The sequence below is a fragment of the Rhinolophus ferrumequinum genome, chromosome 3, assembly GCF_004115265.2.
Source record: "Rhinolophus ferrumequinum isolate MPI-CBG mRhiFer1 chromosome 3, mRhiFer1_v1.p, whole genome shotgun sequence".
Taxonomy (NCBI): domain Eukaryota; kingdom Metazoa; phylum Chordata; class Mammalia; order Chiroptera; family Rhinolophidae; genus Rhinolophus; species Rhinolophus ferrumequinum.
The window spans coordinates 70,829,778-70,845,834 of record NC_046286.1 but is presented as its reverse complement, the minus strand read 5'-3'; the positions used below and the strand labels follow the sequence as shown (position 1 = coordinate 70,845,834).

At 35.1% G+C, this 16,057-nt stretch overlaps 1 protein-coding gene across 3 annotated transcripts in view; it reads left to right on the top strand.

Moving 5' to 3' along the window:
- TBC1D32 (TBC1 domain family member 32) overlaps positions 1-16,057 on the top strand; it is a 179,405-nt gene that overhangs the window by 81,427 nt on the left and 81,921 nt on the right. For all 3 annotated transcript variants that reach the window (XM_033093945.1, XM_033093938.1, XM_033093931.1), the window contains exon 23: positions 10,641-10,729. In XM_033093945.1, the coding sequence (XP_032949836.1) occupies positions 10,641-10,729 (89 nt within the window). The remainder of the gene's footprint in view (positions 1-10,640; positions 10,730-16,057) is intronic.

Sequence of the window (16,057 nt, the reverse complement as noted above, 5' to 3'; positions counted from 1 at the left end):
TTTATGAATTAAACACACATAAATATGTATATATATGCATTAGTAAAGAATTATTTGATTAACACTGAAATTGTACAATTAATCCTTACTTTCTAATTTTTCTGGTCATTTGTCCTGTATGGTGGTGTGTTTTTTTACATGGTTTTGCTCTTTTGATTACTTTTAATTCTTGATAGCCCTAAACATTTTAATTTTTTAAACTTTCTCTACGTTGGAAAAGTTTTGATAATCTATATGAGTAAAAGATAAAGGTTGGTACTTCTATCATTAAAGTTTTATTTTATATTCTTTTTTCCTTGAAGGGATCCAATGTTGTCTTGTGCTTACTTGTATTTTGGCACTTCTTAAGTAGTTTTTTAATTAGCCAGTTATCTGCCTGTCTTTCCTGATAACACTGAGTGCCTGAGAGCAAGTAGGATCTTAGTCAACCTTAGAATCTAGAACATAGTAGATGTCCAATGAATAGTTTTTGAAAATATGCCTAATATTATTGCCTTTACTGAAATTGATTATGGGAACTAAGTACAAATGAGCTGCATCATTTAATCTAGAGCAATAGCTTGGATGTTTGTTCTGTTAAGTTTTCATGGATATCTAGTGTATATTCAAAAATGTCTTTTCACTTAGGGAGAGATTTTTTTTTTTTTTTTTTAAATCTTAAAATACTTAACTGCAAATAGCTTTGTTAGTCCACCTCTCCTGGTAACTTTTTTTTAGCCTTGTAGGAGAATCACTTCTTCCCATCATCATTTAAACATGTATAAACTCTGTTAAAATAAACAAACAACTCCCTTGACCTGTGTCTTCTGTAGCTACCGCTCTATGGTTTCCTTTTTAGTTTCCTTCCTGAAAAGCTTCCTGAAAAAATTGCCCATACTTGAAGTCTACTTCTTTCTCCTCTATCAACTCTGGAAGCCACTGTAATTTGGCATCTTGCTGTACTCCTTAACTGAAATTGTTCTGCCAAAAGTAGCTAATAAATATGTAATTTCTTTACCAAATGGAACCTCCCCATTCCTTTAATTTGCCACCTTGTGGCATTTGGCACTGTTGATCCAGTCCTCCTTACTGACTGTGGTACTACTTCTGGTTCTCTTCCAGCTCTCTCATCTCTCCTTCATGGTCTCCTTTGTGGATTTCTCTTCCTGTGTCTGTCATATGTTCTCCAGGTTGATTTCACCCAGTTCCGTGGCTTCAGTTGTACACGAGAACTCTCTGACCTATATCACTCACTTGACTGCCAGATCGATACCCAGATTTCTACCAGACAATGGACATCTGGAAAACTGATAGGCCTCTTAGTCTTACCATGTCTACAACTATTGAATATAATGTTTTCTCCATCCTAAATGAATTCCATTTTCTATTGTCTTATCTCAGGATATGTCAGCATTATCCATATAGTTGCATAAGCTAGAAACCTGGAATTCATTGGAATTCATTGTTGACTCCTTTCTATAGCTAAAATTAATTACAATTTATAGATTTTTACTTTCCTAACAACTTGGTCTTATTTACTTTTCTATTCCTATTGAGATCACCTTAGCTTTGACCCTCATTTCTTGCTAGATTATTTCAATAAGATCTTAATTGCTCTTTTTCTTCCACTCTTAACCCCTAATTTATCCTTACACTAATTTATAATCAAAGTGGTCCTTCAAAATGAAAACCAAAAGACACACACACACACACACACACAGAAAGAGAGAGAGAGAGAGAGAGAGAGAGAGAGAGAGAGAGAACCAGATATAATCATTCTGTTGTTTAAAATCTTTGCTGATTTCCCTATGGAGGACTTTGCCTCCATACATAGTCCATATTCCTTTATATGGCGTTCAGCTTCCCCTTATTTCTCAAAGTCCTCTTTTGTTCTCTTACCTTCCACTCTCAACATCCAGAGTCTTTGGACAAGTTTCTTTCTTTCTCTGGAGTCTGGAAGGTATATAACCTATTTTTCGGTTTGATAGCACCTCCTTATTCTTCAGGACTTATTCATGCTTTACTCCTTCTGTGAAATCTTCTGTGTCCATCTTTCATCACATTTTTAGTGGGTTCCTCTTAATGTACTGTCATAGCACCTTGTCCATAAATAAAGCATATGTCACATTATTTTATAATTATTTTTGTATTGTTTCTCCTAATATACCATAATACCCATGAGGAGAAGAACTGTGTCATATTTGCCTTTTGCCCCGGAAGTCCAGCAAGTTGGGTTTTGGGATTAAAAAAAAATTTTTTTTTGCTACTATGAACATTGTAAATTCTCAGTAACCTCTCTATTTTATTATTTCTTAATGATTTGGTTTCTTCTTAGGCTTTGTCCAAAAGGATTTAATTCAATAACTTCATTTTCTTTGGGAGTCAGATGATGGCAGGAACACTAGGAAGTGATGCTGAAGAATTGTGCGCCCTCACATGCATGTGCACATAACACATGTGGGCTTTATTTGGTGGCACTTTCAAACTTACATGCAATAAAAATAGTATCATGAACTCTCTCTCCATTACTAAACTGCAGCTTTTATCAGCAGTCTGTCTGTGTTCTTCCACCTATTCCCTATCCATTTCCCAGTTTTCTCTCCATTACTCCAGCTTTTTTTTTCCCCCGGAGAATTGTAAAGCATATTTTGGGCGTAATGTCAATTCATCTGTAAATAATTTATCTCTAATTAATAAGGACTTCTTCGGGTTTTATTTTGATTTGAATGACCACCCTATAAATCATTGTGGCTTTATCATATCTAAAATATTAGCTGTAACCTCTTTATATTGTCTAATATGTCATCTATATGGAAGTTTCCTTTGATGTCTCAAAGATATCCTTTTTTTTTACAGTCAGTCAAGTTATGATCCAAACAAGGTCCATATGTTGCATCCAGTCATTATATCTTTTAAATCTCTTTTATTCTAAAACAGTTTTCCCTCTTTGTTTTCATGTCATTGATTTTTTTGGAGAAACTGTTATTTGTCCTGGGTTACATTGTTTCATTAGGAGGTGTGAAATAGTGATCCTAGTTCTGTCATTCTTTTTGTATTTAACAGGAATTATTTAATAATTAAACCCTGAAGTACAGCTCTTTCAGCAATGGCAGAATACATGCTTCACTCATTCTGTTTTTTTAGTACATTTTCATAGTAATGAATTGGTGGTTTATTATATCCAAAAGAGCTTTGATTATTGTCATTATTAACTTCTAGTTTTTATATGTATATGTTTCAATCCGATGCAGTCATTATTGGTTTTGATGATCAAGTTATTTCTTTTTTGGCTACTGAGTCCTTTTGGCATACACTTACTAGTTTTTGATATTTTGCTTTTTTTCTTTCTTACATAAGATGTTCCAATTCTATATATTTTCTGGCTCAGGCCTGGGATCAGCCATCATCAACTTCCTTTTAGTAGGAAGTGGTATTTAGAAACTATAACCTAGATACTAGGAATATTCACTGTTTAGGGTTGTCATTATTACTAGTTCTTTCAAGGGACAGCCAAGGGGAAAACATAGTTTCTTGTTTTTTGGGTTTTTTTAAGAGAAAAATTAAGTATAAGCCTATATTGATATTTTTTATTGCTTATATATTTTTCTCTTTCACTGGAAAACTTGATTCCTAATGCATGATCAAACTTACTTGTTTTATTGTACAATTTACATACAATAGTTTTAAAATAAGAGTTGTGAATGCATGCTGATACTTCTTTTTTTTCAAGAATTAGATTTTATTTTATTTTTTTAATTAAATTTATTGGGGTGACATTGGTTGGTAAAATTATGTAGGTTTCAAGTGTACATTTATGTAATACCTCATCTATGTATCACATTGTGTGTTCACCACCCAGAGTCAGTTTTCCTTCTATCACCACATATTTGACCCCTTTTCTCCTCATGCTACCCCAACGCCCACGTTACCAGAGTGATGGAAGGAGATCATGTATTTCTTTTCAGTTAGTTTTGTTCTTAGAATATATGCCACTGGGAATTTATAATCAAAATATTGTGTTGTAAAGTCATTCGAAGTAAGTACATCTCTATTTAGCCTGGCTATGCCACTAAGTTGATAGGTTTGTTTCAGCGTGTTTTAAATTTAGAGAGGTTGTTTTCTTTTTTCTTTTTTCTTAATTTTGTCTTTAAAAGTTGTAGAAAAATATGTGATTTCAGTATGTATCAAGGTTTACAGATTGCTCTTATATATTAATACCCTTTTCCCTCTCTTAGAGTTTGACTTTCAATAAAATAGCTACTAGCCACATGTAGATATTTAGATTAATTATAAATAAATAGAGTTAGAAATTCATTTTCTTTAAGTACCACCGCAATTCACGTTCCCATATGTGGCCAATGGCTACCACGTTGGACAGCACAAAGGGAACATTGCAATTGTTGCAGAAAGTTCTCTATAGCACTGCTCTATAGCTAACAAGTCTATGAGTTTTTGATTTATCCTCTGTCCCTTTAAAAAATATGTATATTTTCTTTCCCCCAGATGTCATAAACAAAAGATAATACGCTACAAGGTGTATAAACACTACACCTTGCCCTTTGCCTTTTTCTTTTAATTCTATCATCTTTTTGATTACTCCAAAGCAGTATATAGTGCTCTTCTCATCACTTCTAATAGTTGCATAGTACTCTATTGTACGGAGGGGGGCTATAGTTTATTCATTCAGTCATCTATTGGTGGGCACTTGCTTTTATTCGATGTCTTTTGCTATTGTAAAATATGCCAATATTAATAGCTTTACCTTATACTACTCATATATTGTATTTGCCAGTATGTGTTTTTTTTTCTATTGCTGCATAGCAAATTGTTACCAAATTAGCAAATTAAAACAACACCTATTTCTTAACTCACGATTTTGTAGGTGAGATGTGGAGCACTGTGTGCCTGTGTGTTCTGCTCTGAGTATTACAAGGCTGAAATCAAAGTTTGGGCTAGGCTGAGTGCTTGTCTGGAGGCTCTGGGGAAAAATCCACTTCCAAATTTATTCTTATGGTTCAGTTTCTTACAGTTGTAGGACTTCAATGCCTGATTTTCTGCTGGTTGTCAAGCAGGGGGTGCCCTCAGGGCATTGCCCTGTGGCCCCTCCATGTCAGCAATGAAAACTCACCCTAAAATCAAACCCCTCTCCTGCTGTGACTCTCTCTGACTTCCTCTTCTGTGATCAGTGGGAGAAAACTCTGCTTTTAAGTGGATGATGTGATGAGATTAGGGCCATCCTGATAAAATTCTATTTTAAATACAACTAATTAGGGACTAATTACATCTGTAAAAATCTTTTCACAGCAATGACTGTATTAGTGTTTTAAGATTAAGATTGAGAATCTTGGGGTCCTCTTACAATTCTGCCTACTACAGTATCTTTGGTCTAGATTTCTAGAAGTGGAATAACTGGGTTTTGAAAGGTAAATTCACATGTCATTTTGGTATATGAGTTGTGATCACAAAATACAGTGAGTGTTTAAGTTAAAAAAATTTGTTACAGTAAAAGACACATTGCCATTAATCCTCCTCAAAATACTCCCCTTCCCTTTGAATACGCTTATCCTATCATTCTTGCCACCTTCTGAAGCAGTTCTGGAAGGCCTCTTTTATGAGTGTCTTTAGTTGCACTGTCATGGCTGCCTCAATGTCCTGAATCGATTCAAAACATTTACCTTTCATGGTCATTTTGACTTTGGGGAAGAACCAGAAGTTGCACAATGCCAGATCTGGTGAATAAGGTGGATGAGGACACACTGTGATGTTTTTATTTGAGAGAAATTGCTGTACTTGAATCGATCTGTGACATGGAGCATTGTCATGATGGAGGATGAAATAAAGACACTCACAAAAAAGAACTTCCAGAACTTTTTCAGAAAGTGGCAAGAACGGTGGGATAAATGTGTTCAAAATGAGGGGGAGTATTTTGAGGGAGATTAATGGCAATGTGTCTTTTACTGTAATAATTTTTTTAAAATTTAAACATTCACTGTATTTTTTGATCATACCTCGTGAATTGCTAGATTTTCACCCACAGGGACTAATCCTTCTGCATTCCCATGAATAAGATATTGTAGTGCTTTTTTCCTGGCAGGTTATTAAGATTATAGATGGTCAGAGATTTAGATATTTGTCTGTTTGACAGGAGAGAAGTGTTAATTTATATTTTCCTTATTATGAACTGAACATCTTTTCATATGTTTAATGGCCATTGACATCTCTTCCTCTCTTTCAGGTCTTTCAGTATATTTTTGCTATTTTTCTATTTGTGTTACTCTTTTTCCTCTCAATTTTAGGGAATTCTTTATATTTTTGGGATATTTGGCTTTAACTTTTCATCGGCTTTGTATCTGGTATCTACCAAAATGCTAGGCCCTGCGAACAACTCTCTGATTGTACTTTGGTATATTAAAGGTGAATGACACAAAAATCTTTTCCTCTAACAGATAACAATTTTCAATTACTTTTTAGTTTCTGTCACTCAACTTTCAGTTATATAAGTGATAGATAGGACCCCTTTGGTTATTGGAGAAACTAGACTTAGTTTAGGCAAAAGAAGAAATGTATTAACTTTCACAACGATTTGTAGGAAAATCAGGGACAAGTGGAAATAGAACTTTGAACGCAGTCAGGTCCGCATCTCTCTGTGTGTCTGTCTCTCTCTGTTGGTCACCCCTCCATGCAGTACCCTTTCCTATTATTACTGTCCATCTTGGCTTTATTGAAAGACATATGCATAGTGCAGTTGTTAAGAGTTTGTATTCCAAAGCCAGACTGCTTAGATTAGATTTCTAATTCTGCCTCTTGCAAGCTGTGTGACCTTGGAAAAGTTAGAACTTAGTTTTCTCCTGTGTTACAAGAGGGAAATGACATTCCTATTTCAGGGTTATTGTGACAATTAAATGAGTTGAATTAAATGAAATATAAAAATTTAAACCACTGCCTAGTAGGTAAGTGATATATAATTGTTTGCTATAATTATCATTAGCATGTTCTTCTCGGATGGCATTCTTTATATTAAAGGCCATGGGACTACCCATTAATAAATAATGACATCTTCACCATCTCACCTTGTACTAGTTTCCTAGGGCTCCCATACACATTATGAGAAACCAGGTGGCTTAAAACAACAGAAATGTATTCTTTCACAATTCTGGATGCCTAAAGTCTGAAATCAAGGTAACTACAGGGCCACATTCCCTCCAAAGGCTCCAGGGGAGAACCCTTCCTTGCTTCTTCCAGCTTCTGGGTGTTCCAGGCATTTCATAACTTGTTGCTGCATAATTATACTTTCTGACTCCATCTTAACAAGGCCTTCTTCTCTTCTGTCTTAAATCTCCCTTTGTCTTTCTCTTATAAGGACACTTGTTATTAGATTTGGGGCCCACTGGGATAAACGTGGGTGATCTTATGTCAAAATCCTTAATTTAATTACCTCTGCAAAGACCTTTTTTCCAAACAGGGTATCAATCATAGGTTCTGGGAATAATGACATAGAATTATCTTTTTGGGGGGATCTTTTTTGGGGGATGAGATGGGGACATTGTCACGATTTAACTCACTATACCACCAAACGAGAGTGGCATTTTCCTCTACCTCCCTGCTATTGACTGAATCTTTCTATGCCCCTAATATTATTATGTTGAAATCTAATTCCCAATGTGATGGTATTTGGAGGTGGGGCCTTTATGAGGTGATTAGTGCCTCAAAAAAAGAGACCCAAGAGGAATCCCTTTCCTCTTCTGCCATGTGAAGACACAATGAAAACGCGACTGTCTATGAAGCAGAAAGTAGGCCCTCACCAGACACAGAATTTTCTGGCACCTTGATCTTGGATGTCTCAGCCTCCAGAACCATGGGAAGTAAAATTTCTGTTGTTTATAAGCTAAGCCACCCAGTCTATGGTATTGTTATAGCAGACTGAATGGACCAATCCACTCCCCACTTAGAACAAGGAAGGATCTTCCTTAACAGACTGAGTTTTGTTTATGGATGTTCATGGACTAACCAGTCACAAGCCACTCCTAGTAGTGCAGCTGCAGGGATATTGGAATTATGATTGAGGAATCCTTCACTCTTCACCTGACCCTTTCATAACAGGGGTCAGTCAGATAGCACAGACACAGCCATTGGGGCAATTGTAAATAGAGTAGGCACTCAAATGTGTAGCTATCTATATAGACTAGATATTCCTCTTTGTTTTTCCAGTCTTGGTCTCATTCTGGCCTACTAAATTATTGAATATATTCTTAAGCTGTGTAATATTCTTTAAAAAGACAGAGTTTCAGACTACTTTTTGTGAGTCCCAAACCTTTCTTGCACTAGCTTATTGCTGGGAAGCTGTTTATTTAGGAAACCGATTGCCTTACTGACACACGTTTCAATACTTAAAAACTAAAGTTCTCCATAAGGTGGGCTTCCTAGGAATTTTGTTTTCTTCCTTAACTGGTGATCCATCAATGTAATCCCCTTTGAGGGAGAAATTATTTACTGTAATGTTCTTTGAAAATGCATTTTCATTGATAGATGGCTGCAATCTACTCTTTCATTAGTTTGTTGGTAATACAGTCTGTCTTTTTTATTTGTACAGCATCTAGTACTTAGATTCAGAGCTAGAACTTTAGAGTCACAAGGTATCATTGGCTATCAAATAATCTGAGCTTATGACTCAGATAGCTGTGTCAGTTTTAGTGGCTTGTGCTAGTACCCTCTGAATGAAGAGAAATCTATAGTAACCCTTTCAGAAACTATGCAGAACTAATTGGCAGTCTCTCCCCTCTCAGGTAAGAATAGGCTAGTGATATATAATCAACTTGAGATCAACCTGTGAAGATTTACTATAGTAAAAAGTGATAACAATAGATAACATCTTAACAATTACCATATTAAGCAGTAAAAATATATACCTATTTGAAGAACTAGATAGCAAACCAGTCGCTCCTATGTGTACGGCAAAGACTACTTACTTAATCACATCCGGGTGCCAGGGCAAGTCAAGGAGAGCTCCGTGGCTCAGTAACCACGGCTAAATCAGGACTGTCAAGTAATGAGAATATGAATATGAAGCTGGGATATGAACGAGTTACTTAGCTCATGTTCTAGTATGATAATGTCTGAAACAAGGAGTCTCCAGCTAAGCAGCTGACTACAATGGAAGAGCATTTTAAGATAGCAATCTTTTTATTATTGATTGTTAGTCAGTTTAATATTTTCTGATTGTAAATTATTTTGCTAATATTGTTTACACATTTTTACAAGATACCTGTGGAATGGTAAATGGATTCCTAAGTGTTGGGTATAAACTTTTACTAGGTAAGTTTAAATAATCTGACTTTTATTATATTTTGATTAATATTTTTTCAAATGTGATTTTGAGATATCCATTATATCCTTCTCCTTACAAACTCATTGCCTCACTTCTTACTTATTTGATGATGTGACATTTGTTCTATCATCCACATAGACCTCAGTAAATATTACGTGATTTTACTCCTTAGCAAAACCTTTCCTGTTTTGCCCAGTTGGTCACAGAAATATCTTGAATTTAAATTCACATGAGCAATCTGCTTCACACTTGTAGATTTTATATTTGTTTTTCAAAGTACTTTACATTTTTAGCAGTTTAATCAGTATTTAACTGGCTTCATAAGCTGCTCGCATAGTACTACCAGGATAGGGTGTAAATTAGTAAGTCTCCACTTTGGCTAAACATTAGATAATTCATTTCAGGAACTTTCACAATTCATAATGCCCAGACCAGTTAATTCAGAATCTCTAGGGATGAGACTTCAGGGATTAGTAATATTTTTTAGTTTTTAAACAGCTCCCTAGGTGATTCAGATGTAAAGCCAATAGATTAAGGCAGGGTCTCAATTGAAGAGAGATTTGAACAAATGAGCAAAGTACTGGTATTTTTGGTTTTCTTTAGAATATCCCACTGATAAAAAATGTGAAAGAACTTAAGAAATGCCACATGGATTCTTCACGCTAATTAAGGAATGTAAATCAACACACTGCTTCCTTCATCAAGAAAGTCTTGCTATGAAACAATACCAGCTGAATTAGAGTGTGCCTAGGGATACATTCTTTCAAAACCTCCCCGTCATCTCATCATAGACCAGCAACCAATATTTCATGGACTAGCATTCTGAGTAGTACCAACCTAGATACTGCTTCAGGAGATGTGGAAATCTCCTGATAGCAATTTATGTGGGAAAATTAGAATATTAGGTAATGTTTCCTGTAATAATAAGTTACCACAGATAATTTCACTACAGTGTTTGAACATGATATGTAAAATGTATGGTTAACTTCTGAATCTAAGTACTGCTTTATGGAGTATGTTTATAATTCCAGTTGCTGTTGTATCAGAAAACTGAAGTTTCTCCATCTAGAACTTAAAGCAAAATTGTCAAACCTCAAGAACGGTTGTCTAATTTGGCATTTCTGCCAACAGAACAAAAACTTTTGTAAAAATCTTTATTATAACAACATAAATAGTAGTTTTGTTGGAATAAAAAGAGACCAATTGTATGAACTAAAGAAAAAAAAAGTAAAAAGCCAAGTTTGAGAACCACAAATCTGAATAAATATCTGTTGATTTGGTTTTCTTTAAATGGTTTTAGTCAAGCACAGTCTCACTCTAAGTCTTTCTTTTTCAGAATATTATTGATAGACTTGTAATTTTGAATTCTGAAGCTAAGATTCGTTCTTTATTCAACTATGAACAATCACACATCTTTGGTCTAAGGTAAGGTGCTAAATTTTATTTGAAATACAGTTTCAGTGTTGCAAAAACATGCAAAAAAGCATATGTTCTATATACTTTCAAAAAGAATTTTAAGTAAGCTAATTTTTAAAGCATGTTTAAAGATAATTTGTCTTCATGTAATATAGATGAAATAAATTATAGCCATTCGTTTTTTACATTATGGCCTTTGTCTTCATTTTGATTCTGTATTCTTACAGCGTCTTCCATTTTTGTTTGATTAAACTAAAGGCATTTTGCAGATTATTCAGTTTACTCAGGAATTAACTGAGGATTCCCTAGGTTGGTATTCAACTGGATTCCTGCCATAATATAGTCTTGAAAGAAATGAATGATTTATCTTGAGGCCCAAATTTTGCTCCTTGATGTTAATCATATTCTTTAACTTTAGTTTCCCAAGGTTTAAATCTTTTTGGTTGAGTGTGTATCCTTAGCATTTTATTTAGCATGTTCAAATGGTTGGGGGCTAGTGGTGGTGGGGGAGTAGAGGTGTTTGGGCTAGACACCATGAATTCTTAATGTTTTAGTCATGTTTAGACATATAATATACTTCCCTGTCTACAAATTATTACCTTTAAAAGCAACTGAATTAAAGAAATTTTCCTAGGTTTGTGATTCCCCCCCCCCCCCACTTTCTACTAAGTAACTTTTTCAAGCATGAGGTCAGGGGGTCACTGAGAATGCTTTACCTAAGAAATAAAGCAATTACATTTCTAAAATTAGAATTCTCTGATGGTAAAACATATTATAGATCTTATACGCAAACTTTTCTTTTTAACCGTTCATTTAATATCTGAGTTTCACTTGACCATTCATTAATAGTTCAAAGAAGGTAGAGAAAAGCTGCAGCTGTTATAGTTCTTTGGGTGATGCACTCTTTATCTTTAAATGATTTTTATATTAAATTTTAACTTTCCGTGTCGCATCAGATGTCGCTTTCCGATGTAGCATCAGATACATCATAGAGCAAGCAGTGATGAGGAAGTCTAGGAAAAAGTCAGTAGGACTCCTTTTGTATAGCAAGTATGATACTGAGTTTTGGAGTTACAGAACATAGATTTTGGCTTCTTTTTATTGATATATTGTATGATTTCTTCTTTTTTTTTTTTTGACAATAGTATTTTCTCTGTTGTTCTTCTGGCAAAAAAAAAAAATTAACAATAGTATTTCAAGTCATGTAAAAAGCAATCCAAGAAGTAAAATGCTCCTGGGAATAAAATACATTAATTTTTATAGTGTGTGATTTCTCATAATATCCAAATGGAGTCGTTCTATTCTACACTAGAAAATTTGCCATGCCATTGTTGATACATATAATAGACCGTGCAGTATAGTTGTTAGCACCATGGACTCTATAGTCAGACTACCTGCTGTTTACTAGTAGTGTGAGGATGAGATCTCAGTTACCCATCTGTAAGATGGAGGATAGTTGTATTATTGTCATCATAGTTATTGTGAGAATACATGTGAAAAATATAAAGGGCTTATAACAGTGCCTGTCACGTAAGAAGCACTATGAAAGTGTTTGTAGTAGATGTAACAGTGGTAGTACGTCAAGTGTTGACTTTTATCTCCTTGTTCTTTACTGTTTTTGTGTTTTACTAGGAAATACATTTATCTTCATTTTTTTTCAGTATCCCAATAGTCTTCCACATGCTGCCTAATAGTTTGCTATGTTTATAACATCAGCATTCAGATAAAGAAAATGACAAAAATCACTTTCTGAGGAAGTTTGTATTTTAAGAAGTTTTTCATTGACAAGACATTTATTCCGTTGTATTTTGAAGTTCATTCTCATGCTAATACTTAATTGTTTTATTTTTAAATCATACTTTAAAGTTATTTACTCTTTTTTTAAACTAATTTCAGTCTAACATTGGTCACTGAGGTCCAGTGATGTGATAATTTAGATCATAGCTTTGTATTATATAAATCTTGTATTTCTGTGTGTTTGGATTCTTACCTGTATCTTTCACTCCCATAGTGTTTTCGTTTGTTTCTAATTGTACCTTCATTGCACCATTCCCTTCAGTAGATAATCTCATTAATGTATTTGACTTCTACATTTAGCATTGCTTGTTCCATTCACTTTATTTTTTCTTTACTTCAAAAGTTCAGAAATAGCATAAAGGTGAGTTTGATACAACTCCTTTAGGTTTACCATAGCACTTAGATGAGGCTATATGGGACTTAGTGAAATGTGCATTTTAATTTTCAACAGCGTTACATTCTATTTAAATTTCTGAATTTTTATTTGCCAAGATCCTCTTATAAATCTTATATTGTAAATGACTAATAACATGAGCAGATTGCACTTCCATCATGTCCTTTTTTACTGTTGGTATCAGTGTGCAGATATGCCTTCAGGTGTCCCATCTTAAAATGAAACAGAACAAAACACACACAGAAACTCCCTTTGACTTCACATCTTCTTCATCTACTAGCCTATTTCTCTGTCTCTCACCAATTAGCAAAACGTGATCTGTACACACTGTCCCCACTTGGCTCCCTCTATTAACTCCTCAGCCCACTTAGATTTGACGTTGACTCTGTAACTCTGTCAGAACTGCACATCCTGCTCATCTCAAGGTTACTTGTAACTTCTATAATGATGAATGTAGTGGATTCTTCTCTTTTTAGTTCACTTTTTACTGTAACTATCAGTAGCATTTGAATTAGTGTGCCATTTGTTTTGTGTGAAAGTTCTCTTCTCATCTGTGACACATTCCTATGGCTGCTATTTCTCCTTCTTTGTGTTATCTAACCAACCTCTGAATGTTGGATACTCAGGTCCTGGGTCCACTTTTCATCTATACTGTAGTCACTTCTTATTCACAGGGGATATGTTCTAAAATCCTCAGTGTATGCCTAAAACTGTGGATAGTACTGAACTCTGTATATGAGGTGTGATAAAAAAATACGAATGTTTAAAAAAAATTATTACAGTAAAAGACACATTGCCATTAATCCCCCTCAAAATACTCCCCCCTCGCTTCAAACTTACTTATCCCATCGTTCTTGCCACTTTCTGAAGCAGTTCTGGAAGTCCTCTTTCGTGAGTTTCTTTAGTTGCGCTGTCATGGCTGCCTCGATGTCCTGAATCATTTTGACTATGGGGAACAATGAAAATCGCATGGTGCCTGATCCAGTGAATAAGGTGGATGAAGACACACTGTAATGTTTTTATTTGGCAGAAATTGCCATGTACCAGAAGCGATGTGTGACATGAAGCGTTGTCATGATGGAGGATGATTTACGGCACACTTCAAAACACACCTTCTCTCAACTGTAGCTCACACCTGACTGACCACACCAAACAAGTTGAAACTTGTCACACACTAAGGTTTGATGCTCTGCTTCCCATATTGAAGATCCCTGACTTTCCGTTGGATGGCACTTGGCAGCAGCATTTACCATATGTTTTGATCACAACAGAAAGGCTCCAAGTCACACATTGCTTCTGGTATACAGCAGTTTTTGTCAAATAAAAACATTATGGTGTGTCCTCATCCACCTTATTCACTGGATCTGGCACTGTATGACTTCTGGCTCTTCCCCAAAGTCAAAATGATTCAGGACATCGAGGCAGCCACGGCAGCACAACTAAAGACACTCATGAAAGAGGACTTCCAGAACTGCTTCAGAAAGTGGCAAGAACAATGGGATAAGTGTGTTCAAAGCAAGGGGGGATATTTTGAGGGTGCTTAATGGCAATGTGTCTTTCACTGTAATAATTTGTTTTTTATTTAAACATTCACTGTATTGTTTGGTTACAGCTCATATACTGTGCTTTTTCCTATACATACGTATAGTTTAGAGCTTTTTTAGCGTATCCAATTGCCAGCATCACCACTCATTCACTTTGGGGCCATATTAAGTAAAATAAGGGTTACTTGTACAAACAGTGCTATACCGTGGCAGTCAGTTTGATAATCAAGATGGCTCCTGAGTGACTAACGGGTAGCTAGCATTGTATAGTGTGGATATGCTGGACAAAGGGATGATTGATGACCTGAGCGGCACAGAGCAAGATTTCATCATACTACTCAGAACAGCAAGCAATTTGAAACTTAGGAATTGTTTATTTGTGGAATTTTCCATTTAATATTTTCAGACTGTAGCAGATCACAGGAAACTGAAACCACAGGAAGTAAAAACCACAGATGAGGGGGAACTACTGTACCCTTTGCCTCTAAGTATCATCTGTATGTCAGTGGACGCCCCAATTTATATCCCTTGCTTACACCATTACTCTGAACTGTCAGACTCATGTATACAACTCCCGCCCGACATCTCAATTCATACATTTTTTAGACATCACTAAGTTAACATGTCTAAAACTGAACTCTTGGATCTCCTCCCACAAAATAGAACAAAACAACATAAATCATTGTGGCCCAACCATCTATTCAATTGCTTAGTCCTAAGAGTCATCTTAACTTTTCCCTTTGCTTTTCAAACAATAATTTATCTTTATTATGAAGAAATTAACCAATGTAAGAAACTAATCATAATTCCTCTTAATTCCGAAAGTGACATTATTAACATTAAGGAAAATTATATACAGACAGAATAGATACATAGAAATAACTTCTTTTATAAAAATGAAATCATAATGTTTCCATTTTAAATTCTAACTGAATTTTATAGAAAAGAATAGAAACCTTAGTGACTCAGATGGAATTGCTAAAATTCAAATAACTGTTTTTTTCACTCCGGGGGTGGTGGTTTCCCCAGAGATTCCCCTAAGGTTAAGAAAATATTATGTAAAACATTTGGAGTGCTTTGAGCATTATAGTTCACTTCTAGGCAGTATTGTTTGATTCTATGTTATGAAAGATGAAGCCATTAATGCTCTCAGTGGGCTCCCACCTTTCCTGTCTCCTGTATTAGAAGGATGTTCTCCTGCTATTTCCTAACCTGCCTTAATGAGTCAGAGATCCTATTATTTTCCTCTACCCAGGAGGGAGATTAAACTAATATGGGTTTCTCAGTGAACTGACATAAGATAGGCAGTACTTACTATATATGATGGCAGAATAAGGTTTACAATTTTTAAAATTTACTGTTATATACTTGATTTACTCAGCCAGTGTTTATTGAGTGCTTGTGCTCTGTGCTAGATGTGATGAGGTAATGATGTAATAGTGAGAAAGATGGGGTGCTCATTCTCTTTAACCTCACTACTAGTGAGGAATTGGATATTAAGAAAAAGGAAAATGTGAGGTAGTTCATGCAGAAAAGACACACATCCTTGTAAAGCTCCCCACCTTCCCATTTTAAATAACTGTTAATTTCAGAATCCTTTAG